Source organism: Coccinella septempunctata, chromosome 7, assembly GCF_907165205.1.
Source record: "Coccinella septempunctata chromosome 7, icCocSept1.1, whole genome shotgun sequence".
NCBI classification, from domain to species: domain Eukaryota; kingdom Metazoa; phylum Arthropoda; class Insecta; order Coleoptera; family Coccinellidae; genus Coccinella; species Coccinella septempunctata.
Window position 1 is genome coordinate 11,186,933 of NC_058195.1, and position 26,936 is coordinate 11,213,868.

A 26,936-nucleotide genomic window follows, 5' to 3' on the forward strand; every position below is an offset into this window, starting at 1 on the left:
CGAAGTTCCTTTTTAGTTCGTCAATTTCTTCTTCTTTTGAAACCGAACCAAAATCCACTACCAGGTATGATATGCGAAGTATTTTTGCTAAGTCTACAGGGTATGGCCGTCTTATCCAGAGGAATGATCTCGAAACGACTCAAAAGCTCATAAAATATGATTTTCACAGTTTGGAGTACGAATCTATAGCCCAAGCAACCTCTTGGTCCAATTCCAAAAGGGAGGTAGGTGCCAGGTTTAATATTTTGTTTATTCAGAGGTGAAAACCGTTCAGGTTGGAATTTTTCTGGATCTGGCCAATATTTTTCGTCGTGATGTAGAGCATAAATTGGTATCCAAACGCTGGAGCCAGACTCTATGATGAAAACCTGCTCAGAATCCATCTGTGGTTGTATCATGAACGATTTGGTGCACTGTCTGTCGGTCCTGCAGAAGGGAGGGTATTTTCTCAATGTTTCTGTAAAATAACTGATTCGAAATTTGTCAATCAACAATTTTTTGAAAAATTCGAACCTGAAATAACCATATGCAGATAAGAAAACTCCGAGAGATCCTCATAACTCAATTTTTTCTTGTTCTTCTTGAAACTGTCGACTTCCTCCAACAGTATCTTCTGAATATCGGGATTTACAGCTAACTCGTAGGTCATGAAACTAAGAAGGGAAGTCGTGGTTGAAAACCCTGCAAAGAAAAAAACTAACGCGTTGGCTGCTATGTCGTCAACAGATAAATCTATCTTTTTTCTCGCATAACCAGAGTCAACTTCGTTTATGGAAAAGGAAGAGTCTACGTTAGCTTCCTTATCAAAATTGTTTTCCAGTTCGTTTCTAGCCTCCATCAATAACGTTATCATATCTGGCCTTCTTAAATTATTCTTTTCACGGTATTCAACATTCTCCTTTATAACTCCCCTGAAGAAATTGGTGACATCTTCTCCAAATTTGGTAACCCTAATCACCTGAAAAAATATTCTTTGATATATCTTTAGATATATAGATTATAGCTGTACTTCAACCAACCTTTGACATCCAAGGAAAGACCCTCAGTAAAGAAATTTTCACATGTCTCCAAAATCCCATGTTGTAGCTTCCCTCAAGGCCTCTCAAATAAAATTCGTTATCAGTTTCCCTCAGCGAATCACATTTGTAACCAAAGCAAGTACTGGCAATAACATCGTTGATATATCTGCTGAAAGTTTCCCTTATTTCGACTTCGATCACATCTTCATCCTTGAGTTGGAAATACTGAACGAAATTATTGGAACACTCCTCCATCAAAGTGAACATATGCTTCATTTTGTTGCTGGTGAAGGCTGGGGTGAGTGAAGATCTCATCTCCTTCCATTTGTTACCTATAATCTGAATGAGTATCACTTTGTACACTTTGGAATGAAGGTCTACCTTTCAAGTTAGCCACATTTTTATTCCACAAAGGGTCGATATCAGGTGGAATGGACGGTCTGTGATCCAGAAAATGTTCGAAGTTTTTGATCAGGATCTGTTGCAGCAAATCTGGATCTTTTATTATTAACATCGGACTGAGAAAGTCGTAAACGCCAATGTACCTGTAAAAGAAAGTTTTTGTTTCTACTTTAGATGAAGAAAAGCCAGAAAAAGCCTCGACTATGATTGGAAAATAGATTTTATTTGTCCCCCTAAGCAAAATTATGAAAATTTCAGGTAAGGAATTGACATTTTTTGTTTTGTTTCTTTCCAAAGAATTTCTCGAATTTTCATTGGGAATTTTTCTTAACAATTGTTCGATTCTTCCCAAAATTATTTCGTTTACCTTTCCTGAGAATGTTTCTCATATAAATATTGAAAAATCTCCTTTTCAGAAGCTTGATGGGTGAGTATCTTCCAATTGATTCCGAACAATGGAACTGCTAAATCTTGAGTAACTCCTCTTTCGATCCAATAAGAATATTTCTTCTTGAAAACCACAAAAACCAATATTATCGTCAAACAAAACAGAATGGAAAACATAACGTACAAATTTCTCAACTGAATCGTGCAATATCGTAAAGTTGGAACAAAACTGTTTATTATGCATTCGAATCTTATAGTCAAAAAAATCCAATATTTCCGATAAGGCTCATCATAAACTTTATATCAAGACTATTGGAAATACCAAATCTACCAATTCCATCTCAAAATATACCTAAACAAGGAATAAGTTCAGTAAATCCAAGACAGTTTTTTCGTTATAATTCGAACAACTCAATTAGTATTCTGAATTGGGTTCTTTTTTCATGTGTTAAAATATTACACAGCGTACTAAATATCAAATTATCATTCATAAACGTTAAAAATTTATCAAACAGCAAAAACTTCGAAAATAAAGCGATCTGATTCGACTCAGTCAGTTTAAAAATGAATTGTCGCAAGAAGTATTTTTTATCATTTTTTGTAAAATAAGAAAGTTAATTAGGTACGGCATTTTGAGCGAATTTTTGAACAAACATTATTCCTCAGAAAACGACAAACTATGATAAATACCATCGCAAAATTTTCACTTAATACGATGCTATTCTCCATATAGTCCTTATACTTGTTTTCATTTAACTTTTTTGTTTGACACAAAATGATAAACAAATGCCACTTGACATTCCGTTAAATGAGACTATTCCGTTTTTAGAATTAGTTGATGTTTGTTGAATATCTTTTTTTTTTTAACGACAAGTAATAAGAATTTGATACTTGGTACTCATGTGTAAGTTGGTGTACCCTTCAAGAAAAGTTATGAAACAATTGGGATTGCCATTTAAAACCATTTCGAAGTAAATAAGTGTGGGTAACACACAGATTTCAGGAAGTTTGTGAAAGATTATCCAAAGATTATAGAATTACTCTATAATCTTTGAGTTTATCTGTCTACCAATCATTGAAATTCCTTCTGGTTCATTTGTTTTCGATGTTTTTCGTTTAATCTACGCCTATTTGATATGAGTGGGTCATGTTATTAAAAACTTTTTCAATGTCAACATTGAAACAAATTATATTTAAATAAGGATTCTTGAAATTAATTTGCTTTGGCATGACGAAACTTAAATATTTTGATTTCTTCCTATCTGATCGCATTGGAGTTTCTAAGATCCTTCTTTCAAAGATCGTTTTTTGATACCTTCAGTAAAAGATAGAAAAGAGACACTTTTTTTTTCGATTCATTCAAACGTTTAGTGAGAACAAGGATGTCGAAAATCACTCACTCCTGAAATTTACCTCTTTTAATTAAAAAATCAAAGGATATAATTTGGGTAACATTAATCAAATATCCCACTAATGTTTCTCCTCAGATAAGGATGGATAGAACTCCTCCTATAAATATCCCACTCTTCAAATATTCAATGTCGATACGAAAAGGTTTTATAATGCTGTTTAATATGCAAAGAATAATGTATATGAATAAATTTAGAATTTTGTTCATTTGTGATTAGTAAGGTCAGATGATAAGAAGGAAATAGTGTTTTTTATATTGGAACTACAGAATATAGAAGGTAAAACAATTTTTTATTCATCCTTCTACCTGATTTCAGTAGGTTAAACATAACAAATCGAAAAAATCAAATGAAAGAATGAACAAGGAAAAAATACTTTAGTTATGAACTGGTGGATTATCGTGAACGAATGTACCTATAACTATTTTTACTAAACTATTTTCTCATTAATACCTACCTACCTAATACATTTTCTTGGTACGAATGTAATATCATGTGAGTAAGTCAAAAATATATTGTTTTTTAATTTTCAGATGATTGCTTTAATAATCATTATCGGAACTATCCTTGTATATTATTGTATAATAAAACCGGCAAATTACTGGAATGTGAGGAACGTGCCAACAGGAAAAGTAATACCTATATTAGGAGAACATTATCTGAATATGCTTGGCAAAGATTGCTCTACTGAATTCGCGGAGAGAATATACAATAGAGTTCCAAATGGGAGGTGCGTATAAACGAATGCAAAATTCTTAGTTGAATGCCGATTAAGTATATTAAATGAAGAATATATTACAGCTTTCCATTCCCAATAAAATTCTTAATTTCTTTGAGATTATTCCAAGAAAAAACTATTGTAACTAAAAATTGTGAACTTTTTATCATGTCACAAAAATTCTTCTCTGATTTATATAATCGAAAACATTCAGATACTCAGGGGTTTACCTCTTTCAAGTTCCTGCCCTGGTGTTAAGATCCCCGGAACTAATTAAAGATATATGTGTGAAAAATTCCAACAATGTTTTGAATCGTCAAGCTCTAACCCCAGACTGTACAGATCCTCTGGTGTCCAAGAATCTTCTAGCACTCAAAGGTGAGTTGACTTATGTTGAAGTTACGACCTCTTGGTCTGTTAAATAGTGGCGTATCAGAGTGTTCCACAACAATCTAGATCGAGAGCTTTATCATTTTGCCGAAATGTCTGTTTTTAGGAAAGAAAATCATCTCAAACGATTTTGACGAATTTTTATTTAACCCAACTCAAATCTCAATCAGAATTCTTCCGAAACTGTCGGTTTTTACTGCCACAAATATCTACTTCTTATTTTTTTTACTATCGTTTCTTCGAAACCAATATTTTTGTATGTTTTCCTTTATTCCAGGGCAACTTTGGAAAGATGTTCGTCGTGTTCTTAGTCCGTCTTTCACCAGTAGTAAAATGAAAGCGATACATATTTTGTTATGTGTCAATGCTCAGAAAACAGTGGATTTTTTTCTGAGGAAAGGAGAGGAGAAGTTAAGGGTGGAAGTGAAGGATGCTTTCACAAGATTCAGCAATGATGCCATAGCCAATGCCATATATGGCTTAGAAGTGAACTCTTTCACTGACGAGAACAATGATTTTTACCTGATGGGCAAAATTAGTAGTGATTTTTCAGATCCATGGAAGATATTCGTGATCCTAATGTTCAACCTGTCCTCGAAAATAGCAAGGGTAGGGTATTGTTTTCTAATATTCAAAATTCAACGTCCATAATTTCATGTATGTAATGTTATGTATGTAATTCTCTCTAGATACTGAGTTGAGGAATACTGGACATTACTACATAACTTGAGTATTCAATCATTGTTGAATGGAATAGGTAAAAGAGGCTTTTAACAAAATTTAAAATAACTATTTAAAACAATTAATTAACTTTTACTTTCTCTCCAAATGGACCATTCTCGAAGTAGGAGTCCACTTCCTTGAAAAAAACTTCATTTTCAGCGCCTCAACATCAACCTTTTTGGACAAAATACCAGGGAATTTTTCGTGAACCTAGTCACTGAAACAATCAAGCTACGTGAAGCGAAAAACATAGAAAGACAAGACGTACTAGGAATTCTTATGGAATCCAGAAAAAGGTCGAAAAAAAGTGAAAAAGAAGACGAACAGTCTGAAAGAAAATCTTTATTGGCGGGAGATGAAAAACTCCCAGAAAAATTTTTAACTGATGAAGATATAGCAGCCAATCTGTTTCTCTTCTTGTTGGGAGGATATGATACTTCATCGACCACAATGTGTTTCATGGCTTACGAACTGGCGATAAATCCAGAAATCCAGATGAAGTTGATCGAGGAAATTGATGGAAATAGGCCTGAGAATGGTGTGCCCAGCTATGAAACAATCTCCAATATGACTTATTTGGATATGGTAGTTTCAGGTAAATCATTTGGCTTTTTTGCAGCATTTCTTATACTGAAAAGGTGAAAGGCATAGTAATGCATCCTAAACCAATTCTCGTCTGTTTTTACCCCGCCAATATGACATGAAATCTGCATAGATTTGTAGGTCCTATAGTTTCATCGCATTTTAAGCTTATATTACAGAAAAGTAGGTACACTTTTTTCTCGAGCCTCGTAAAAGACTTATAATCTCATTTGTTCACTGATTATTTATACTGGGTGAGTCTTTAAGTTGTACAAATATTTTAACAGTAGATTCTTGAGGTCAAAAGAAACACTTTTTTATACTATTTTTTCCGATTAAGCTGTGATAAAAATATATAGCCATTTTAAGTTTTCATAATGAGCTGTGCCACCCATGGAAAAACAAAATTACCTTTAGAATAACTATAGCTAGATCAGTAACATTTTACATCTATGGATCTTTTGAACAGAGTTGTATTCAGCCAAAGTACCAAATTTTTCAAATTTCACAGATACTTTTTAATTTTTGAACATCAAATTACTCGAAAACGGCGCATTATACGTGAAAATATGAAGAATACTTTTATTTCACAAATGATCAAATACCTACTCATTAGATAAGTTTCAAGAGTTGGATCCTTGAATTTTTGGCATTTTTATGATACGTAATGGTCGTAATGAAATATCTGCGGAGGACGTGGGTGGTATCTTGTGTTCGAAAAAGATTAATAAAATTCATTTCATTCGATAAAACCGTTGGTGAGATAGAACTGCAAATAACATTTTCTTATGGTTTTTCAACAGTATCTTTTAAACCGAGCCCATTCGGAAAAAATGGTTGAGGAAGAAAGTGTTTCTTATGACCTCAATAATCCACTGTTGAAATATTAGTACGAGTCAAAGATTCATCCTGTATGTGTAATATGCTTATAATCTGTTTTATTGGCTAATAGCGCGAAAGAATCATATTTGATTGAAAGGAACATTCTATAAGAATATACTATCAATCACCTCATTCCTTGTAAATGCTGCAAATTAACAAAACCCCCAGTGATTTCCATTTCTTTCAGAAACCCTCCGTAAATGGCCTAGCATCGCTCACACCGATAGAAATGTAACGACTTCCTTCACCATCCAACCAGAATCTCCAAACGAAAAACCGCTGCTTATGGAAGAAGGAAGCAGGATTTTTATTCCAATTTATGGTCTTCATCGGGATCCCAAGTATTACAAAAACCCAGACACCTTCGATCCTGAACGATTTTCACCATCGAACAGGAAAAATATCAATCCTTACGCATATCTGCCCTTCGGAGTTGGCCCCAGAAATTGCATTGGTTTGAGATTGGCGCTCCTTAAAGTTAAGGTTCTATTCTTTTACCTATTGAGCCATTTCGAAATAGTTCCAACTGAAGAGACTGAAATTCCTTTGAAGTTGAAGAGGACAATGGTTACGTTGACAGCAGAAAATGGGTTCCCACTTGAATTAAAGAGGAGGAATTTTGGGGATAAATAGTAAAGAGGACAAAAGTTCATGAAGATTTCCTCTGAGTTCAGGATCACATCAACCTAAAGAGTATACAGGGTGTCACGGAAAATGTGGGAAATCTCTCGGATTCAGATAGAACATAAAAAAATAAGATGACAAGTTCCCATAATTTTTTTTCCTAGCAGCCCTCCCAACGAAGATACGACCTCGTAAATGACGCCACTGGAAATTCATTTTAGTTGAATAAATTTCAAACTACTTGATATAATTTAATAAAAATTTGATATGATTAACAGTAGTGAGGACCTCTTAAATTACCGCACTCAAATTTAAATCAGCTTGTTCAGTTTACCAGGGGCGTACTAGGTTGTACATTTTAATGCTTACATTTTTAACACCCTGTATGATAAGGTGCTAAAAAAAACAAATTTGGATAGCTTGAACATTAAGCTGGAGAAAAGGTACTCTTGTTCAGTGTCGATAAAATGAACAGTTTTCGAAAAAAAAAATAATGAAAGAAGTAAGTAATTTAACTACTTAACTCTAACTTAATTCTAACCGTTGTCGAGCAGTCGTATTGAGCTGTTAGTGGTAGGTTCAGTTTCTGCAGATCATTTTTATTAATTCACATGCCCTCTGACTGGATACATAAAAAAAAGGCCCCTGGGAGCTCCAATTCGAAAAAAAAACGATAATAAAGCCAAAAATAATCGATTTTTCAAAAAGATCTTCAAAACTCAATATCTCCATAAGGGCTGACTTTCGGACACTAGATTATGGAACCAAATCCTTTAATATTCATTACGACTTTCCCTGTAACCTTGTATAGACTATAGCTTTATTTCAACCAACCTTTAACATCCAAGGAAAGACTCTCAGTAAAGAAATTTTCACATGCCCCCAAAATCCCATGTTATAGCTTCCCTCAAGGCCTCTCAAATAAAATTCGTTATCAGTTTCCCTCAGCGAATCACATTTGTAACCAAAGCAAGTACTGGCAATAACATCGTTGATATATCTGCTGAAAGTTTCCCTTATTTCCACTTCGATCACATCTTCATCCTTGAGTTGGAAATACTGAACGAAATTATTGGAACACTCCTCCATCAAAGTGAACATATGCCTCATTTTGTTGCTGGTGAAGGCTGGGGTCAGTGAAGATCTCATCTCCTTCCATTTGTTACCTATAATCTGAATGAGGATCACTTTGTACACTTTGGAATTAGGGTCTACCTTTCAAATTAGCCACATTTTTATTCCACGAAGGGTCGATGTCAGGTGGAATGGACGGTCTGTGATCCAGAAAATGTTCGAAGTTTTTGATCAGGATCTGTTGCAGCAAATCTGGATCTCTTATTATTAACAGGGGACCGAGAAAGTCGTAAACGCCAATGCACCTATTAAAGAAAGTTTGTCTTCCTACTTTAGATGAAAAAAAGCCAGAAAAAGCCTGGACGATGATTGAATAATAGATTTTATTTGTCCCCCCAAACAAAATTATGAAAATTTTTGGTGAGGAATTGACATTTTTTGTTTTGTTTCTTTCCAAAGAATTTCTCGAATTTTCATTAGGAATTTTTCTTAACAATTGTTCGTTTCTTCCCAAATTTATTTCGTTTACCTTTCCTGAGAATGTTTCTCATAGAAATATTGAAAAATCTCCATTTCAGAAGCTTGATGGGTGAGTATCTTCCAATTGATTCCGAACAATGGAACTGCTAAATCTCCTCTTTCGATCCAATAAGAATATTTCTTCTTGAAAACCACAAAAACCAATATTATCGTCAAACAAAACAGAATGGAAAGCATAACGTATAAATTTCTCAATTGAATGGTGCAATATCGTAAAGTTGAGACAAAACAGATTATTATTCGATTCTAACAGTCAAAAAATCCAACATTCGCGATAAGGCTCATCATAAACTTTCTATCAAGACTATTGGAAATGCGAATACTTTGGTACTTAATAGATAAAATATTCCTGAACAAAAATTTAGGAGAATTATATTGCATCTCAGAATATAAAATACGTGTGCCTAAACATGAAATAAATTCAGTAAATCAAAGACAGTTTTTTTGTTGTCGCTATGCTCGGACGATTAGTATTTTGAATTGTGCTCTTTTTGAATTTGCTACTTGGTACTCATGTGTGATTTGGTGTACACTTCAAGAAAAGTTATGAAAAAATTGGTTTTGCCATAAAAACAATTCAAAGTAAACAAGTGTAGGTAGCACTCAGAATCACAGGAAGATTATCTGTCTAAGTCTAGCAATCATTAAAAATCCTTCTGTTTTCGTTTAATCTACGCCTATTCGATATGAGTGGCCCATGTTATTAAGAAACATCGTCAAAGTTAACAACAAACAAACAAACAAAGGTTAAATAAGAATTCTTGGAATAAATTTGCTTATTTACATGTTTTTGCATGAGAAAATCAAAAATATTTTGAATTATTCCTTTCTGATCACATTGGTCTATCTAACATTCTTCTTTCAACTATCGTTTTCAAATGACGAATACGTAAAACATTGAAAAAAGAAACTTTTGTTCCGACTCATTCGAACGTTTTTTAGGAAGAAGCATGTTGAAAATTTACCTTTTGTAATTAAAAATCAAAGGATATCATTTAGGTACATTAATCAAATATCCCACTAATGTTTCTCCTCAGATAAGGATAGATAATTAACAATACTCGTATAAATATCCCACTCTTCAAATATATTATTTCGATTCGAATAGGTTTTTAATGATTTGGGTAATATACAAAGAAGTATATGAATAAATCAACAGTGGTTCAATTGTGCTATTGTGTAATCTAGTGATCAGAAGGAAAGAGTGTATTTTATATTGGAACTAGAGAATACAGAAGGTAAAATAATTTTTTATTCATCTTTCTACCTGAAAGATAATTTCTTTAGACAAAACATAACAAATCAAATGAAAAATTGAACAAGAAAAAAAATAGCTATGAACTGGTAGATTATCGTGAATTAATGCATCTACCAATAACTCTTTTTACTGAACTTGAATCTTCATGTCTACCTAATACATTCTTTTGGTGCGAATGTAATATCATGTGAGTAATTCAAAAAAATATATTGTTTTTTTAAATTTCAGATGATTGCCTTAATAATCATTATCGGTACTATCTTTATTTATTATTTTATAATAAAACCGGCAAATTACTGGAATGTGAGGAACGTGCCAACAGGAAAAATTACACCTATATTAGGAGAACATTATCTCAATATGCTTGATAAGATTGCTCTACTGAATTCGTGGAGAGAATATACAATAGAGTCCCAAATGGGAGGTGGGTATAAATGAAGGCGAATTCTTAGTTGTATGTCGATTATTTCATCTCACAAAAATTCTCCTATGATTCATATAACCGAAAACATTCAGGTACTCAGGGATTTACCTCTTCCAAATTCCTGCCCTGGTGTTGAAATCGCCAGAACTAATTAAAGATATATGTGTGAAGAATTCCAACAATGTTTTGAATCGTCAAGCTCTAACCCCAGACTGTACAGATCCTCTGATGTCCAAAAATCTTCTAGCACTCAAAGGTGAGTTAACTTAAGACCGCTTATGTTGAGGACTGAGGTTAAGACCTTGAATTAGTCTGTTAAAGTGGCGGATCTTTTCTAAATCGACGAGATCTTTATCATTTTGCCCAAATGTCTGTTTATATCTATTTCTTACTTTTTTCTTACTTTTTTTTGTTTGAAACCAATATTTCTGTATATGTTCCTATATTGCAGGGCAACTTTGGAAAGATTTTCGTCATCTTCTTAGTCCGTCTTTCACCAGTAGTAAAATGAGAGCAATACACCTCTTATTATGTGCCAATGCTCAGAAAACAGTAGATTTCTTTCTGAGGAAAGGAGAGGAGAAGTTAAAGGTGGAAGTGAAGGATGCTTTCACAAGATTCAGCAATGATGCCATAGCCAACGCCATATATGGCTTAGAAGTGAACTCTTTCACTGACGAGAACAATGATTTTTACCTGATGGGCAAAAAGAGTAGTGATTTTTCAGATCCATGGAAGATATTCGTAATCCTAATGTTCAACCTGTCCTCGAAAATCGCAGGGGTAGGATATTGTTTCCTAATATTAAAAATTTAACGTATATTTCGAAAAATTTGATGTGTTTTTCTTTCTAAAATTCAATTCTCTCTAGGATTACTGAATCAAGAAACAGTGGACATAAATATTTTAACTTTGAATATTCAATCATTGTTGAATTGAACACAAGATGCTATCAAAAAAAAAACATTGAAAATAATTAATTTCTGTCCAAATGAACCATTCTCGATTTAGGAGTCCACTTGAACAGACATATTAGTCGAATTCTTTGAGAAAACTTCATTTTCAGTACCTGAACATCAACCTTTATGGACAAAATACCAGAAAATTTTTCGTGAACCTAGTCGATGAAACAATCAAGCTACGCGAAGCGAAAAACATAGAAAGACAAGACGTACTAGGAATTCTCATGGAATCCAGAAAAAAGTCGAAAAAAAGTGAAAAAGAAGACGAACAATTCGACAGAAAATCTTTATTGGCGGGAGGTGAAAAACTCCCAGAAAAATATTTAACTGATGAAGACATAACAGCCAATCTGTTTCTCTTCTTGTTGGGAGGATATGATACTTCATCGACCACAATGTGTTTCATGGCTTACGAACTGGCGATCAATCCAGAGATCCAGATGAGGTTGATCGAGGAAATTGATGGAAATAGGCCTGAGAATGGTGTGCCTAGCTATGAAACAATCTCCAATATGGCTTATTTAGATATGGTAGTTTCAGGTGAATCATTTGGCTCTTTTGCAGCATATTTCTTATCCTGAAAGGTAGTGATGTATCCTAAACCAATTCTAGTCTCTTTTGACCAATATGACATGGAGTGAATATACTCATAGTTCCTATAGTTTCATCCCATTTCAAGCTTATATTACAGAAAAAAAAACTCTTCGACCTCTAGCCTCGTGAAAGTCTCATAATAGCATTTGTTCATTTTATTTTGAAACAGAAAAACATAGGCGTAGATGGGCCTAAAGATAATTTCAGATCATTAGGTACTTTTAATAACTGAAAATTTTTTCAAATAACAGTCTGCTTATTTGATGTCTGGGTACGCCTATGTTAGAATAGACGTAGATAGTCAGTACAGGGTAGGCGGTCGTCAAGATTTAGAGGCTGTGTTTTTAAGCTTATAAAAAATCCAGATGTGTAATTGGAAATAATGATTCGATAAAATAAAATTTGAAAAACGTATTATGAAAGAATGGTCCATACTTTTTCCCATATTTGATTGAAGGAAACATTTGATCTATCAATCACCCCATTTCTTGGCTACGAATTAACAAAGCTCCCATTTCTTTTAGAAACCCTCCGTAAATGGCCCAGCATCGCCCATACCGATAGAAAAGTAACGACTTCTTTCACCATCGAACCAGAATCTCCAAACGAAAAACCGCTGCTTATGGAAGAAGGAAGCAGGATTATAATTCCAATTTATGGTCTTCATCGGGATCCCAAGTATTACAAAAACCCAGACACCTTCAATCCTGAACGATTTTCACCATCGAACAGGAAAAATATCAATCCTTACCTTTCGGAGTTGGCCCCAGAAATTGCATTGGTTTGAGATTGGCGCTCCTTAAAGTTAAGGTTCTATTCTTTTACCTATTGAGCCATTTCGAAATAGTTCCAACTGAAGAGACTGAAATTCCTTTGAAGTTGAAGAGGACAATGGTTACGTTGACAGCAGAAAATGGGTTCCCACTTCAATTTAAGAGGAGGAATTTTGGGGATAAATAGTAAAGAGGACAGAAGTTCATGAAGATTTCCTCTGAGTTCAGGATAAAATCAACCTGAAGAGTATACAGGCTGTCCCGGAAAATGTGGGAAATCTCTCGGATTCAGATAGAACATAAAAAAATAAGATGACAAGTTCCCATAATTTTTTTTCCTAGCGGCCCTCCCTACGAAGATACGACCTCCTAAATGACGCCACTGGAAATTCATTTTAGTGGAATAAATTTCAAACTACTTGATATAATTTAATAAAAATTTGATATGATTAATAGTAGTGAGGACCTCTTAAATTACCGCACTCAAATTTAAATTAGCTTGTTCAGTTTACCAGGGGTGGACTAGGTTATACATTTTAATGCTTACATTTTTAACACCCTGTATGATAAGGTGCTAAAAAAAACAAATTTGGATACCTTGAACATTAAGCTGAAGAAAACTTACTCTTGTTCATTGTCGATAAAATGAACAGTTTTCAAAAAAAAAAATAATGAAAGAAGTAAGTAATTCAACTACATACTTAACTCTAACTTAATTCTAACCGTCGTCGAGCAGTCGTATTGAGCTGTTAGTGGTAGGTTCAGTTTCTGCAGATAATTTTTATTAATTGACATGCCCTCTGACTGGATACATGAAAAAGAGGCCCCTAGGAGCTCCAATTCGAAAAAAACCGATAAAAAAGCCAAAAATAATCGATTTTTCAAAAAAATCTTCAAAACTCAATATTTCCATAAGGGCTGAGTTTTGGACACCAGATTATGGAACCAAATCCATCAGAAATGACCTGAATAATAACGTCCTTTAATATTCAGTACGACTTTCCCTATAACCTATAGGCTTAGCTTAGCTATAGACTATAGCTTTATGTCAACCAACCTTTGACATCCAAGGGAAGATCCTCAGTAAAGAAATTTTCACATGCCTCCAAAATCCCATGTTGTAGCTTCCCTCAAGGCCTCTCAAATAAAATTCGTTATCAGTTTCCCTCAACGAATCACATTTGTAACCAAAGCAAGTACTGGCGTTAACATCGTTGAGATATTTGCTGAAAGTTTCCCTTATTTCCTCTTCGATTACATCTTCATCCTTGAGTTGGAAATACTGAACGAAATAATTGGAACACTCCTCCATCAATGTGAACATATGCCTCATTTTGTTGCTGGTGAAGGCTGGGGTGAGTGAAGATCTCATCTCCTTCCATTTGTTACCTATAATCTGAATGAGTATCACTTTGTACACTTTGGAATGAAGGTCTACCTTTCAAATTCGCCACATTTTTATTCCACAAAGGGTCGATATCAGGTGGAATGTACTGTCTGTGATCCAGAAAATGTTCGAAGTTTTTGATCAGGATCTGTTGCAGCAAATCTGGATCTTTTATTATCAATAGGGGACTGAGAAAGTCGTAATCGCCAATGTACCTGTAAAAGAAAGTTTGTGTTCCTACTTTAGATTAAGAAAAGCCAGAAAGAGCCTGAACGATGATTGGATAATACTTAGATTTTATTTGTTCCACTGAACAAAATTATGAAAATTTCTGTCTTGTTTCTTTCCGAAGATTTTCTCGAATTTTCATTGGGAATTTTTCTTAACAATTGTTCGATTCTTCCCAAATTTATTTCGTTTACCTTTTCTGAGAATGTTTCTCATATGAATATTGAAAAATCTCCTTTTCAGAAGCTTGATGGGTGAGTATCTTCCAATTGATTCCTAACAATGGAACTGCGAAATTTTGAGTAACTCCTCTTTCGATCCAATAAGAATATTTCTTCTTGAAAACTACAAAAACCAATATTATCGTCAAACAAAACAGAAAGGAAAACATTACGTATAAATTTCTCAATTGAATGGTGCAATATCGTAAAGTTGAGACAAAACAGATATGTATTCGATTCTAACAGTCAAAAAATCCAACATTCGCGATAAGGCTCATCATAAACTTTCTATCAAGACTATTCGAAGTGCCAATACTTTGGTACTTAATAAATAAAATATTCCTGAACAAAAATTAAGGAGAATTATATTGCATCTCAGAATACGTGTCTCTAAACATGGAATAAATTCAGGAAATCAAAGACAGTTTTTTTGTTGTCGCTATCCTCGGACGATTAGTATTTTGAATTGTGGTCTTTTTGAATTTGCTACTTGGTACTTCTGTGTGATTTGGTGTACACTTCAAGAAAAGTTATGAAAAAATTGGTTTTGCCATTTAAAAACAATTCAAAGTAAACAAGTGTAAGTAGCACCCAGAATCTCAGGAAGATTATCTGTCTAGCAATCATTAAAACTCCTTCTGTTTTCGCTTAATCTACGCCTATTCGATATGAGTGGCCCATGTTATTAAGAAACATCTTCAAAGTCAACAACGAACAAACAAACAAAGGTTAAATAAGAATTCTTGGAATAAATTTGCTTATTTACATGTTTTTGCATGCATGAAAAAAAACAAAAATATTTTGAATTATTCCTTTCTGATCACATTGGTCTATCTAACATTCTTCTTACAACTATTGTTTTTAAATGACGAATACGTAAGACATTGAAAAAAGAAACTTTTGTTTCGATTCATTCGAACGTTTTTCAGGAAGAAGCCTGTTGAGAATTTACCTTTTGTAATTAAAAATCAAAGGATATCATTTAGGTACATTAATCAAATATTCCACTAATGTTTCTCCTCAGATAAGGATAGATAATTAACAAAACTCGTATAAATATCCCACTCTTCAAATATATTATTTCGATTCGAATAGGTTTTTAATGATTTGGGTAATATACAAAGAAGTATATGTATAAATCAACAGTGGTTCAATTGTGCTATTGTGTAATCCAGTGATCAGAAGGAAAGAGTGTATTTTATATTGGAACTAGAGAATACAGAAGGTAAAATAATTTTTCATTCATCTTTCTACCTGAAAGATAATTTCATTAGACAAAACATAACAAATCAAATGAAAAATTGAACAAGAAGAGAAATAGCTATGAACTAGTAGATTATCGTAAATTAATGTATCTACCAATAACTCTTTTTTCTAAACTTGAATCTTCATGTCTACCTAATATATTCTTTTGGTGCGAATGTAATATCATATGAGTAATTCAAAAAGATATATTGCTTTTTTTAATTTTCAGATGATTGCCTTAATAGTCATTATCGGTACTATCTTTATTTATTATTTTATAATAAAACCGAGAAATTACTGGAATGTGAGGAACGTGCCAACGGGAAAAATTACACCTATATTAGGAGAACATTATCTCAATATGCTTGGCAAAGATTGCTCTACTGAATTCGTGGAGAGAATATACAATAGAGTCCCAAATGGGAGGTGGGTATAAATGAAGGCGAATTCTTAGTTTGTCGATTATTTCATCTCACAAAAATTCTTCTATGATTCATATAACCGAAAACATTCAGGTACTCAGGGATTTACCTCTTCCAAATTCCTGCCCTGGTGTTGAAATCGCCAGAACTAATTAAAGATATATGTGTGAAGAATTCCAACAATGTTTTGAATCGTCAAGCTCTAACCCCAGACTGTACAGATCCTCTGATGTCCAAAAATCTTCTAGCACTCAAAGGTGAGTTAACTTAAGACCGCTTATGTTGAGGACTGAGGTTAAGACCTTGAATTAGTCTGTTAAAGTGGCGGATCTTTTCTAAATCGACGAGATCTTTATCATTTTGCCCAAATGTCTGTTTATATCTATTTCTTACTTTTTTCTTACTTTTTTTTGTTTGAAACCAATATTTCTGTATATGTTCCTATATTGCAGGGCAACTTTGGAAAGATTTTCGTCGTCTTCTTAGTCCGTCTTTCACCAGTAGTAAAATGAGAGCAATACACCTCTTATTATGTGCCAATGCTCAGAAAACAGTAGATTTCTTTCTGAGGAAAGGAGAGGAGAAGTTAAAGGTGGAAGTGAAGGATGCTTTCACAAGATTCAGCAATGATGCCATAGCCAACGCCATATATGGCTTAGAAGTGAACTCTTTCACTGACGAGAACAATGATTTTTACCTGATGGGCAAAAAGAGTAGTGATTTTTCAGATCCATGGAAGATATTCGTAATCCTAATGTTCAACCTGTCCTCGAAAATCGCAGGGGTAGGATATTGTTTCCTAATATTAAAAATTTAACGTATATTTCGAAAAATTTGATGTGTTTTTCTTTCTAAAATTCAATTCTCTCTAGGATTACTGAATCGAGAAACAGTGGACATAAATATTTTAACTTTGAATATTCAATCATTGTTGAATTGAACACAAGATGCTATCAAAAAAAAACATTGAAAATAATTAATTTCTGTCCAAATGAACCATTCTCGATTTAGGAGTCCACTTGAACAGACATATTAGTCGAATTCTTTGAGAAAACTTCATTTTCAGTACCTGAACATCAACCTTTATGGACAAAATACCAGAAAATTTTTCGTGAACCTAGTCGATGAAACAATCAAGCTACGCGAAGCGAAAAACATAGAAAGACAAGACGTACTAGGAATTCTCATGGAATCCAGAAAAAAGTCGAAAAAAAGTGAAAAAGAAGACGAACAATTCGAGAGAAAATCTTTATTGGCGGGAGATGAAAAACTCCCAGAAAAATATTTAACTGATGAAGAAATAGCAGCTAATCTGTTCCTCTTCTTGTTGGGAGGATATGATACTTCATCGACCACAATGTGTTTCATGGCTTACGAACTGGCGATCAATCCAGAAATCCAGATGAGGTTGATCGAGGAAATTGATAGAAATAGGCCTGAGAATGGTGTGCCTAGCTATGAAACAATCTCCAATATGGCTTATTTAGATATGGTAGTTTCAGGTGAATCATTTGGCTCTTTTGCAGCATATTTCTTTTACTGAAAGGTAGTGATGTATTCTAAACCAATTCTAGTCTTTGTTGGCCAATATGACATGAAGTGAATATACTCATAGTTCCTATAGTTTCATCCCATTTCAAGCTTATATTACAGAAAAAAATTCTTTGACCTCTAGTCTCGTGAAAGTCTCATAATAGCATTTGTTCATTTTATTTTGAAACAGAAAAACGTAGATGGGCCTAAAGATAATTTCAGATCATTACTTTTGATAACTGAAAATTTTTTCAAATAACATGCATATTTGATGTCTGGGTACGCCTATGTTCGAAAAGACGTAGATAGTCAGTACAGGGTAGGCGGTCGTCAAGATTCAGAGGGTGTGTTTATAAGCTTATAAAAAAATCCAGATGTGTAATTGGAAATAATGATAATGGATAAAATAAAATTGGAAAAACGTATTATGAAAGTATGTTCCATACTTTTTCCCATATTTGATAGAAGGAAACATTTGATCTATCAATCACCCCATTTCTTGTATTTGCTACGAATTAACAAAGCTCCCATTTCTTTTAGAAACCCTCCGTAAATGGCCCAGCATCGCCCACACCGATAGAAAAGTAACGACTTCTTTCACCATCGAACCAGAATCTCCAAACGAAAAACCACTGCTTATGGAAGAAGGAAGCAGGATTATAATTCCAATTTATGGTCTCCATCGGGATCCCAAGTATTACAAAAACCCAGACATCTTCGATCCTGAACGATTTTCACCATCGAACAGGAAAAATATCAATCCTTACGCATATCTGCCCTTCGGAGTTGGCCCCAGAAATTGCATTGGTTTGAGATTGGCGCTCCTTAAAGTTAAGGTTCTATTCTTTTACCTATTGAGCCATTTCGAAATAGTGCCAACTGAAGAGACTGAAATTCCTTTGAAGTTGAAGAGGACAGTGGTTACGTTGACAGCAGAAAAAGGGTTTCCACTTGAATTCAAGAGGAGGAATTTTGGGGATAAATAGTAAAGAGGACAAAAGTTCATGAAGATTTCCTCTCAGTTCAGGATCAAATCAACCTATAGAGTAAAACATTAAAACATACACTATATGTATGATATAATCATTATGATTCAGAAGAAGGTGATGATAATCAAGAGGTGCAATCAAATTGAAATGCACATTGTGTATCAAGTGCGATATCTATTCAATCTTCAATAGATATGTCTATTAATAACACTTCATAAACAGACTCCATAATATTTTTAAGTGGGGAAAACGATTACGGCCTTGAAAAAGCACGAACATCCTCAAAATTATTCATTGAAACAGTTGTTTGCAGCTAGGATAAGTTATATTCGTATCTGTGACAATAGGACATTAAATAATTCTCACTGGAGGTGTTTTCATTTAATTCACTACTTTGAGAATTCCCATAGTAAAGAACAGAATTCGATTTTCCGAAGTGCGGATGCTGATTTGAAAGGTAATTTTTTCTAATAATCAAAGAACCTTTCCCACGTAAACCGACATTGAAAAAGTAAATAACAATGCATAATTCTAAATGGAAATCTCTGTAGAAATACTTGGAATAAATTCAGTGAATCAAAATGTTAAACAGCGGATACCAAATTTGAGATATGATATCATTCATAATTTTTTAAATATCAATCTTAATTTTTTTATGACCATTCTTAAAGGGTATCAAAGTTACACATGCGTACCAAATACCGAATCCTTATTACGTTCGTTGGAAAGATATTTAACGAGCATTAATTAATTAGTAAATGAAAGAACCTGAATGAACACAATAAATTCAGGCAGTTTAAAAATTGAATGAGAGGTAGGTACCCATTTATTCATTATACTTTTCGTCAAACAAAAAAGTTGTCCGAACGATTTTTCTACAAACGTTATTTCTCACGAAACGATGAACGACTAAAAGATATAGGTAATACTAGAGGTAATTCTACATAATAAAAATTAAACTTTTTCGAACACAAGAAATCACCCACGTCTTCCAGATTTCTCATTTAGGACCATTACGTACCATAAAAATGCCAAAAATTCAACGAACCCAACTCTTGAAATTAAGTTGGATGCTATCTAATGAGTATTTGAACGTTTTTTAAAATAAAAGTATTCTTCAAATTTTCTCGTATAATGCGCCGTTTTGCGAGTAATTTGATGTTCAAAAATTAAAAAGTATCTGTGTAATTTTAAAAATTGGGTGCTTTAACGGAATAAGATAAGTTTAAAAGATATATTCTGACGGTAATGTTGAACACAACATTACCGTCAGAATATATCTTTTATGTCACTTTATGTCACTCCTGGAAACATCCAGGAGTGGCACAGCTCATTATGAAACCTTAAAATGGCTATATCTTTTTATCAGGGCCAAATCGAAAAGAATGGTATAAAAAATGTTTTTTTGACCTCAAGTGTCTGTTAAAATAGTTGTACGAGTAAAAGATTCACACCCTGTATAACTTCCTTGTAAATCATTGTAATTCGCCTCTATTCTAACCCAAATGAAAATATATTAGATGATTATCTATATTCTATATGATCATCTATCGAATGATCTTTCCTAAAACTTTTTCTCAATCGCAAACAAAATATTTCTATACCATACATCAGTCCCTCCTTGCTGTCTTACCCGAGTATGAAGAACAGGTTTCTTATTATGTTTGAAGCAACATTTTTGGGATTGAGTTGAAAATTAAAATATACAGGGTGGTAACCAAGAAATTTTAACCACGTATTCTAGATCAAAAATAAGCCCTAGTTTGTCTTATAAACATATGTCGAGAAATGCTTCCTCTCCGAGATACGGGGTGTTAAAATTATAGAAAAAAAAATGTTTTTTATTAATAACTTTCACACTGCTTGAAATATTTTTATGAAATTTGAGACATAGGTTTTGAGCCTCAAGGAGCACTTTTTGCATAATATCATTTCTTTTCTATTCTACCAGTGGCGTCCGTACTGCAGCGAGACTGAATATTTTCAAATAAAAAAATGATACGCCACTGGTTTTTCCGAAAATAAAAATTACTATTTAAATCCTTATTCAATTTGGAGCAAATTCGGTCTCTTGACGTTTTTCTTTGCGAGGCACCGTTTTCGGTTAAAAAAATAAAACACATTCTCATACATGAAGAAATCGCCAAAGTTTGATATGGTAGGTACATAATAATAATGAGACTATTTTTGATATATCAAATTTTGGCGACTTCTTCATACATGAGAATGTGTTTTATTTTATTAACCGGAAACGGTGCCTCGTACAGCAAAAAGTATACCTAAGTTTCTTGATCGCGTTCAAATATTTGTTATGAAATGGATGTACAGGGTGGGCAAATTTCGATGTTTTAGCACTACAGTTTTTAAATCAGAGGAGATACACAAAATCTGATACCCCATTCTCGTTATCTTTTTCTGAGAAACTAACAATAGTAGTAGTCATTTTTGGCCATTTTTTTTTGTTTTCGAGTTATAAGCAAAAATTGGAAAAATGGCGATTTCGAAATAAATTTATATCTCCGCCAATACTGATGATAGAGCTCTGAAATTGAAACATTACCCAGGCACTTTTTTACGTAGAATTCAGTGGCGTGCTCGCCTTTTTAGCAGGATTTTTAATTACGAAGCTATGACACAAAGTTATGTTTTTTTAAATGGGAACACTAGGTTTCTGTGCAATTTTTTGAAAGCTTAATTTTTACTGATTTCAAAAATATATAACATCATAGGGTTTGTATCATTATAAATAATAGAAAATGGTCAAAAACCTTTTTTCTCAATATTTCTATGGTTTCAATTTTTGATGAGCATAGAAAAATGAAGCATCGTATGATTACCAGTGTCTCCTTCTATAAGTCCTTTCTTTATTATGAAAATTCATGAAATATATCTGGATTCAAATTTTGTGGAAATTTTGAAAAAGCATAGAAAGAATGACATTGCCGGAAGGAGACTGCTTTTGTTATAGGAAACTCTATTTTTCTGTGGTCGTCTAAAGTTGAAACCATAGAAATATTGGGAAAAAATGTTTTTGACCATTTTCTATTATTTATATTGATGCAAACCATATGATGTTATATATTTTTGGAATCAGTAAAAATTAAGCTTTCAAAAAATTGCACATAAAACTATTGTTCCCATTTAAAAAAACATACCTTTGGGTCATAGCTCCGTAATTGAAAATCCTGCTAAAAAGGCGAGCACGCCACTGGATTCTACGTAAAAAAGTGCCTGTATAATGTTTCAATTTCAGAGCTCTATCATCAGTATTAGCGGAGATATAAATTTATTTCTAAATCGCCATTTTTCCAATTTTCGCTTATAACTCCTAAACAAAAGAAGGTGGCCTAAAATGCCTACTACTCTTGTTAGTTTCTCAGAAAAAGAGAACGAGAATGGGGTATCAGATTTTGTCTATCTCCTCTGGTTTAAAAGCTGTAGTGCTAAAACATCGAAATTTGCCCACCCTGTACATTTGCATTTTTCAGATGTTTTGGCTGTATCCGATTGCGTGCATCCTAATATATTTTCTCATCATCAAACCCTACACCTACTGGCCGAGCAGAAATGTACCATCAAAAATGTCGATGCCGATAGTGGGTGAAGGTATTCACTTGATCTTCGGCAAAGAGAATATGTCAGATACGATCAAACGGATGTACAATAAGATTTCCGATGTTAGGTGAGATTCCAAAACTTATAAAAAGTGTCAATAATTTCCCGTTCAGATTTTTGGGCATTTTACAGTTTATGCAGCCAATTCTAGTCGTTAAATCTCCAGAACTCATCAAGCAGATCTGTGTCAAAGATTTCGATCACTTTTTGAACCACAAAGTACTTTTGCCGGATGGTGTTGAAGACCTTTTGTCCAAAAACCTACTTATGTTGAAAGGTAAGATTTAACTGTCGTTTGGAATGTTTTCAATTGTACACCAGGCAGAATAATCTATATTTGAAATGAATCAGGATTTCAGAGATAGAATTTTTCCAAAAATGCCTTTTTTTCAGACCAAGAATGGAAGAACATGCGATCTACGTTGAGTCCTTCGTTCACCGCAAGCAAAATGAAGGCCATGTTTACACTCATATCTAATAATGCTAAAACTTTCGCTGAATATTTCGTTAAAATGAACAAGAATATTGTCGAAGTCGAATTCAAAGATGCCTTTACCAGATACACAAACGACGTCATAGCCAGTACAGCATTTGGGCTAGAAGTAGATTCCTTAACCGACAGGGAAAATGATTTTTATGTGTTGGGTAGGGAATTGAGCGACTTTTCAACTTCATGGAAAAAATTTGTTTTTTTCTTCTTCCAAATATCACCAACAATAGCAAGAGTGAGTATGGAAATCGTTTCCGTTCTATGTTTCTCATCGCATTCAAAATACTGAAAAATATTCGAACAGAAACAAGGTTTTCTTCCACCATGTCTTCCACCCATCAGCGATGAATTACACAGGCCAACACACATTTTGGTGCCTGCGATTTTTTAACTGTTCCTGAGTAATTTTTGGATGCAGAATGTGAAAAAGTTCTCAGATTTTGTCTATCAGATCTAGTTTTTGAGATTTTTTAAAAAAATTGTGTATTCAATTTATGTTATAACTGTTTTAATATATAATATTACTATTGACAGTTAAAAAAAAAAACAAAGACACATGGATTTAAGTATTTATTGCAAAAACTTAATTTACATAATTACATTAGTCACTAATCACATAAAAATTTTCTTTTATACGATTTTCTAGAATGGAGTTTACTAGGCATCAGTCTCGCTGAAGGCTCCAGCAGTAGTCATCCGCCATCATGTGGCTATCCCATCGTCCTTGATAACGATCTTCCATAGTTTTAATATCCTGATGGAATCTTTCCCCTTGTTCTTCACTACAATCACCTAAGTTTTTTGGAAAACGATCTAGGTGGCTGTGGAGGTAGTGGAACTTTTATACTCATGTTACAGCCGAGAATATTAAAATTTGAAAGCATAGTTTCCACTAATTCTACATAATTCTCTGCTTTATGATTGCCAAGAAAATTTTGTACTACTTGAACAAATGAACTCCAAGCGTTAGATTCAGTCTCGTTCATTGATTTGGTGAATTGTGGATCTTTAACAAGTTGCTTTATTTGGGGACCATCAAATATACCAGCTTTTAGTTTTTCCGTGCTAATGCCAGGAAATTTACGTGACAAATACCCAAAACAATTTCCATCTCGATTTAAAGCCTTCACAAATTGCTTCATTAGGCCTAGCTTGATATGCAAGGGCGGAAGTAAGATTTTTTCTCTTGAAACCAAAGGTTCGTTGATCACGTTTTGTATTCCTTGAATCATGACATCTCTTGAAGGCCAATTTTTGTTAACCCAATGCTCATTTTTAGCTCTGCTGTCCCAAAGGCACAAAAAACAAGGATATTTTGTATAACCACTCTGCTGTCCAAGGAGGGAGTTAATCATTTTTAAATCAACACAAATTGACCACTGATGTTCTTCGTATTTAATTTTTCTCAAAACTAATGCTATTGTTTCATAATCTTCCTTCATGGTAGTAGAATGACCAATAGGAATTGAGCCATATTTGATTAAGTACATATTTATCTCTTTATTTGTTGTCCTTTATCAGAAAAAAATATACCATTTAACCTGTTACGTGTATCTCAAAAACTAGAGCTGATAGAAAAAATCTGATGGCATTTTTGGAATCAGCACATTAAAAATAACATCTAAAATCAGATGTTAGATTTCCGGCACCAAATTTTTTTTTTTCATTTTGCTTGGCCTGTGTTATATTATCCATGAGACGAAGTAAATCACTTTCTGTTTTGTAGTTTCTGAGGCTAGAACTGTTCGGGCAAAAAACCAAAAACTTTTTTCTGGGTATTGTCAGAGACACAATAAAAATGAGAGAGGAGCAGAACATCAGAAGATCAGACATGCTCGGGCTGCTACTTGATGCCAAAAAAGGTTTGTCAAGGGAGAAAACTGCCGTTCAAGAGACAAAAGAAGCTGGATTCGCGGCGGTGACCGAACATTTAGAAGCGAAAGAAATCAAACAAGACTTAACGGACACCGATATAGCTTCGCAAGTGTTTATTTTCTTCTTTGGCGGCTTCGAAACAGTTTCTACAGCTATGTGCTTCATGGCACACGAGTTGGCCACAAATCCGGACGTCCAGTCCAAGCTTATTGCAGAGATTGACGAGAATATTCAAAAACATGGTGCGGCAACTTATGAATCCATTGCCAACATGACGTACCTAGACATGGTAGTTTGCGGTAAGTCTTATAAAGCCAGTTCATTATAATATCAACATTTTCTAATCAAATCACTTTGTCATGTCTCTGCCCGTCGGGCCTCCATCCTCCGGTTGAGATGTGTTACACTGCACTGTACTGATGAGGGACAATAGTCCCGAAACCAGTCTACGGTTTGTGTATATTTGTTTCACAACTATTCTTCTTACAGAAACCCTGAGAAAATGGCCAGTGAACATAGCTACAGACAGAGCGGTAACAAAACCCTATACGATAAGCCCAGAAAATCCGGAGGAAAAACCTGTTCACTTGGAAGTGGGTGACGTCGCTCTCATTCCAATCATAGCAATCCATTACGATCCAAAGTATTACGAGAATCCCGAAAAATTCGATCCTGAACGGTTCTCCCCAGAGAACCGAAAAAACATCAACCCTTATACCTATTTACCTTTCGGTGTAGGTCCAAGGAACTGCATAGGTTCCAGATTTGCGCTTTTAGAATTGAAAGCTGTGTTCTTCCACATTCTGAGTCATTTTGAAATTGTGCCAGTCAAAAAAACTGATATTCCGATAAGACTTAGCAAATCCAACATAACTTTATCGTCTGAAAATGGTTATCATTTGGGGTTGAAGAGAAGATAAAGCAACTGAATTACAATTTTTATTCTCTTTCAACTGATGACAATGATTTATATGAGCTTTTTTATCCAACTATGTATGTACACAAAACTGTAATTAACAAATTATTAATATACAATAAATAATAATAAATAGACTGTGTGAAATAATTTGTTTTCTATTTGTTCCTAAAAGCTGATCAAATTAACTTCATCTTTATCATTTGTTAGCCTTCTCTGGTGTTTCCACATATTATAATCCATCATAATTTTCCTTCCATAAGAGTTGTGAAGTTCTATGAAGGAAATTCTTACATGCGAGGTACCAGGCAGTGTCCCATCACTAGTAACTTTCATTTCTTGCTTTCCTAACAAATTCATATACTTAAAATAAAATGAGTTCATTCAATAATTCAATTTTACCTGTTGTCTTAGGAGGCAGGTTATAGTGACTAACAGTCTCCACTCTATCAAATGGATTATGGCGATGTCTGGGGGGTGGTTTTGGTGAATCGCTATGTTGAGGTGGGCTCAATGGAGTCTCTAAAATAGTATAAAACGTACTCAGACCATTGCAATGCATATTCATCTACTTATTCATGAAATTACGTTAAAAAACATGTAAATATAAAATTTGTGTCCTATATCATGTATGACAAATGCAGTACTGACATTCAAATGAGATTAAATGATTATCAGTTATTGGAATATTCTGAAACATGATACATTACGTTCATTACGATAAGAAACAAGAACTGAATTAAACCTTCAATATCATCCAACTGCCTTTGCAATTCTGCTACCATTAACTTCATATAATCATAACTCGAACATGCTAGGGCTTTCATCCATTGCTCCATGGATTCCTGAGACTCAGTACCCAAAATATAGCTCCGACTGTTTGATCCATGAAAGTCAATCTTGAAACAGAACGGCTCATCATCATCGACCAATTCTAGAATCAATGTTATGCATTTACTATCAAGAAAACATTTCACTTTAAACAATGATATCTACCTAACGTACAACCTTCCAGTACTATCACACCAATTGGTTCCTTATCACTTTTTTTATCGAAATAAAATAGTAAATTTCCCCTGAGCACAAAATATCTTTTTTGGAATGACTTGTTAACTTCACCTTTTTTACTCAGATACCCTTCTTTGTCGATTGGAGAAGCAGAAACAGCGTAAGCACAAAGATTTTTCTCGTTTATTTTCATAATTAATTATAATTTATGAAATATAAACCAAAAATTAATGGAAATTATCTACA

At 33.8% G+C, this 26,936-nt stretch overlaps 4 protein-coding genes and 1 pseudogene across 4 annotated transcripts; 2 read left to right on the forward strand and 3 right to left on the reverse strand.

Moving 5' to 3' along the window:
- Positions 1-10: 10 nt before the first annotated feature.
- On the reverse strand, positions 11-13,978 carry LOC123316396 (cytochrome P450 9e2-like). The gene is made up of 3 exons (XM_044902454.1): positions 13,819-13,978; positions 514-958; positions 11-457 (listed from the first exon to the last, which is right to left on the reverse strand). Exons 1-3 carry the CDS (start codon positions 13,876-13,878, stop codon positions 21-23), a joined length of 942 nt encoding a protein of 313 aa, XP_044758389.1. The 5' UTR covers positions 13,879-13,978; the 3' UTR covers positions 11-20.
- On the forward strand, positions 3,726-13,219 carry LOC123316395 (annotated as a pseudogene).
- LOC123316794 (cytochrome P450 9e2-like) lies at positions 13,892-14,767 on the reverse strand. Its single transcript, XM_044903020.1, has 4 exons — positions 14,571-14,767; positions 14,200-14,363; positions 13,972-14,150; positions 13,892-13,900 (listed from the first exon to the last, which is right to left on the reverse strand). The coding sequence occupies exons 1-4, from the start codon at positions 14,765-14,767 to the stop codon at positions 13,892-13,894; spliced, it is 549 nt and encodes a 182-aa protein (XP_044758955.1).
- Positions 14,768-15,468: 701 nt separating this feature from the next.
- On the forward strand, positions 15,469-25,819 carry LOC123316796. Its single transcript, XM_044903026.1, has 13 exons — positions 15,469-15,822; positions 16,072-16,268; positions 16,358-16,521; positions 16,717-17,048; positions 17,331-17,766; positions 18,338-18,782; positions 19,224-19,243; positions 21,054-21,107; positions 22,255-22,468; positions 22,515-22,678; positions 22,795-23,126; positions 24,618-25,065; positions 25,256-25,819. The coding sequence occupies exons 2-13, from the start codon at positions 16,072-16,074 to the stop codon at positions 25,684-25,686; spliced, it is 3,237 nt and encodes a 1,078-aa protein (XP_044758961.1). The 5' UTR covers positions 15,469-15,822; the 3' UTR covers positions 25,687-25,819.
- On the reverse strand, positions 25,693-26,933 carry LOC123316397 (sesquipedalian-1). The gene is made up of 4 exons (XM_044902455.1): positions 26,679-26,933; positions 26,428-26,616; positions 26,085-26,204; positions 25,693-26,029 (listed from the first exon to the last, which is right to left on the reverse strand). The coding sequence occupies exons 1-4, from the start codon at positions 26,881-26,883 to the stop codon at positions 25,851-25,853; spliced, it is 693 nt and encodes a 230-aa protein (XP_044758390.1). The 5' UTR covers positions 26,884-26,933; the 3' UTR covers positions 25,693-25,850.
- Between the last annotated feature and the right edge of the window lie 3 nt (positions 26,934-26,936).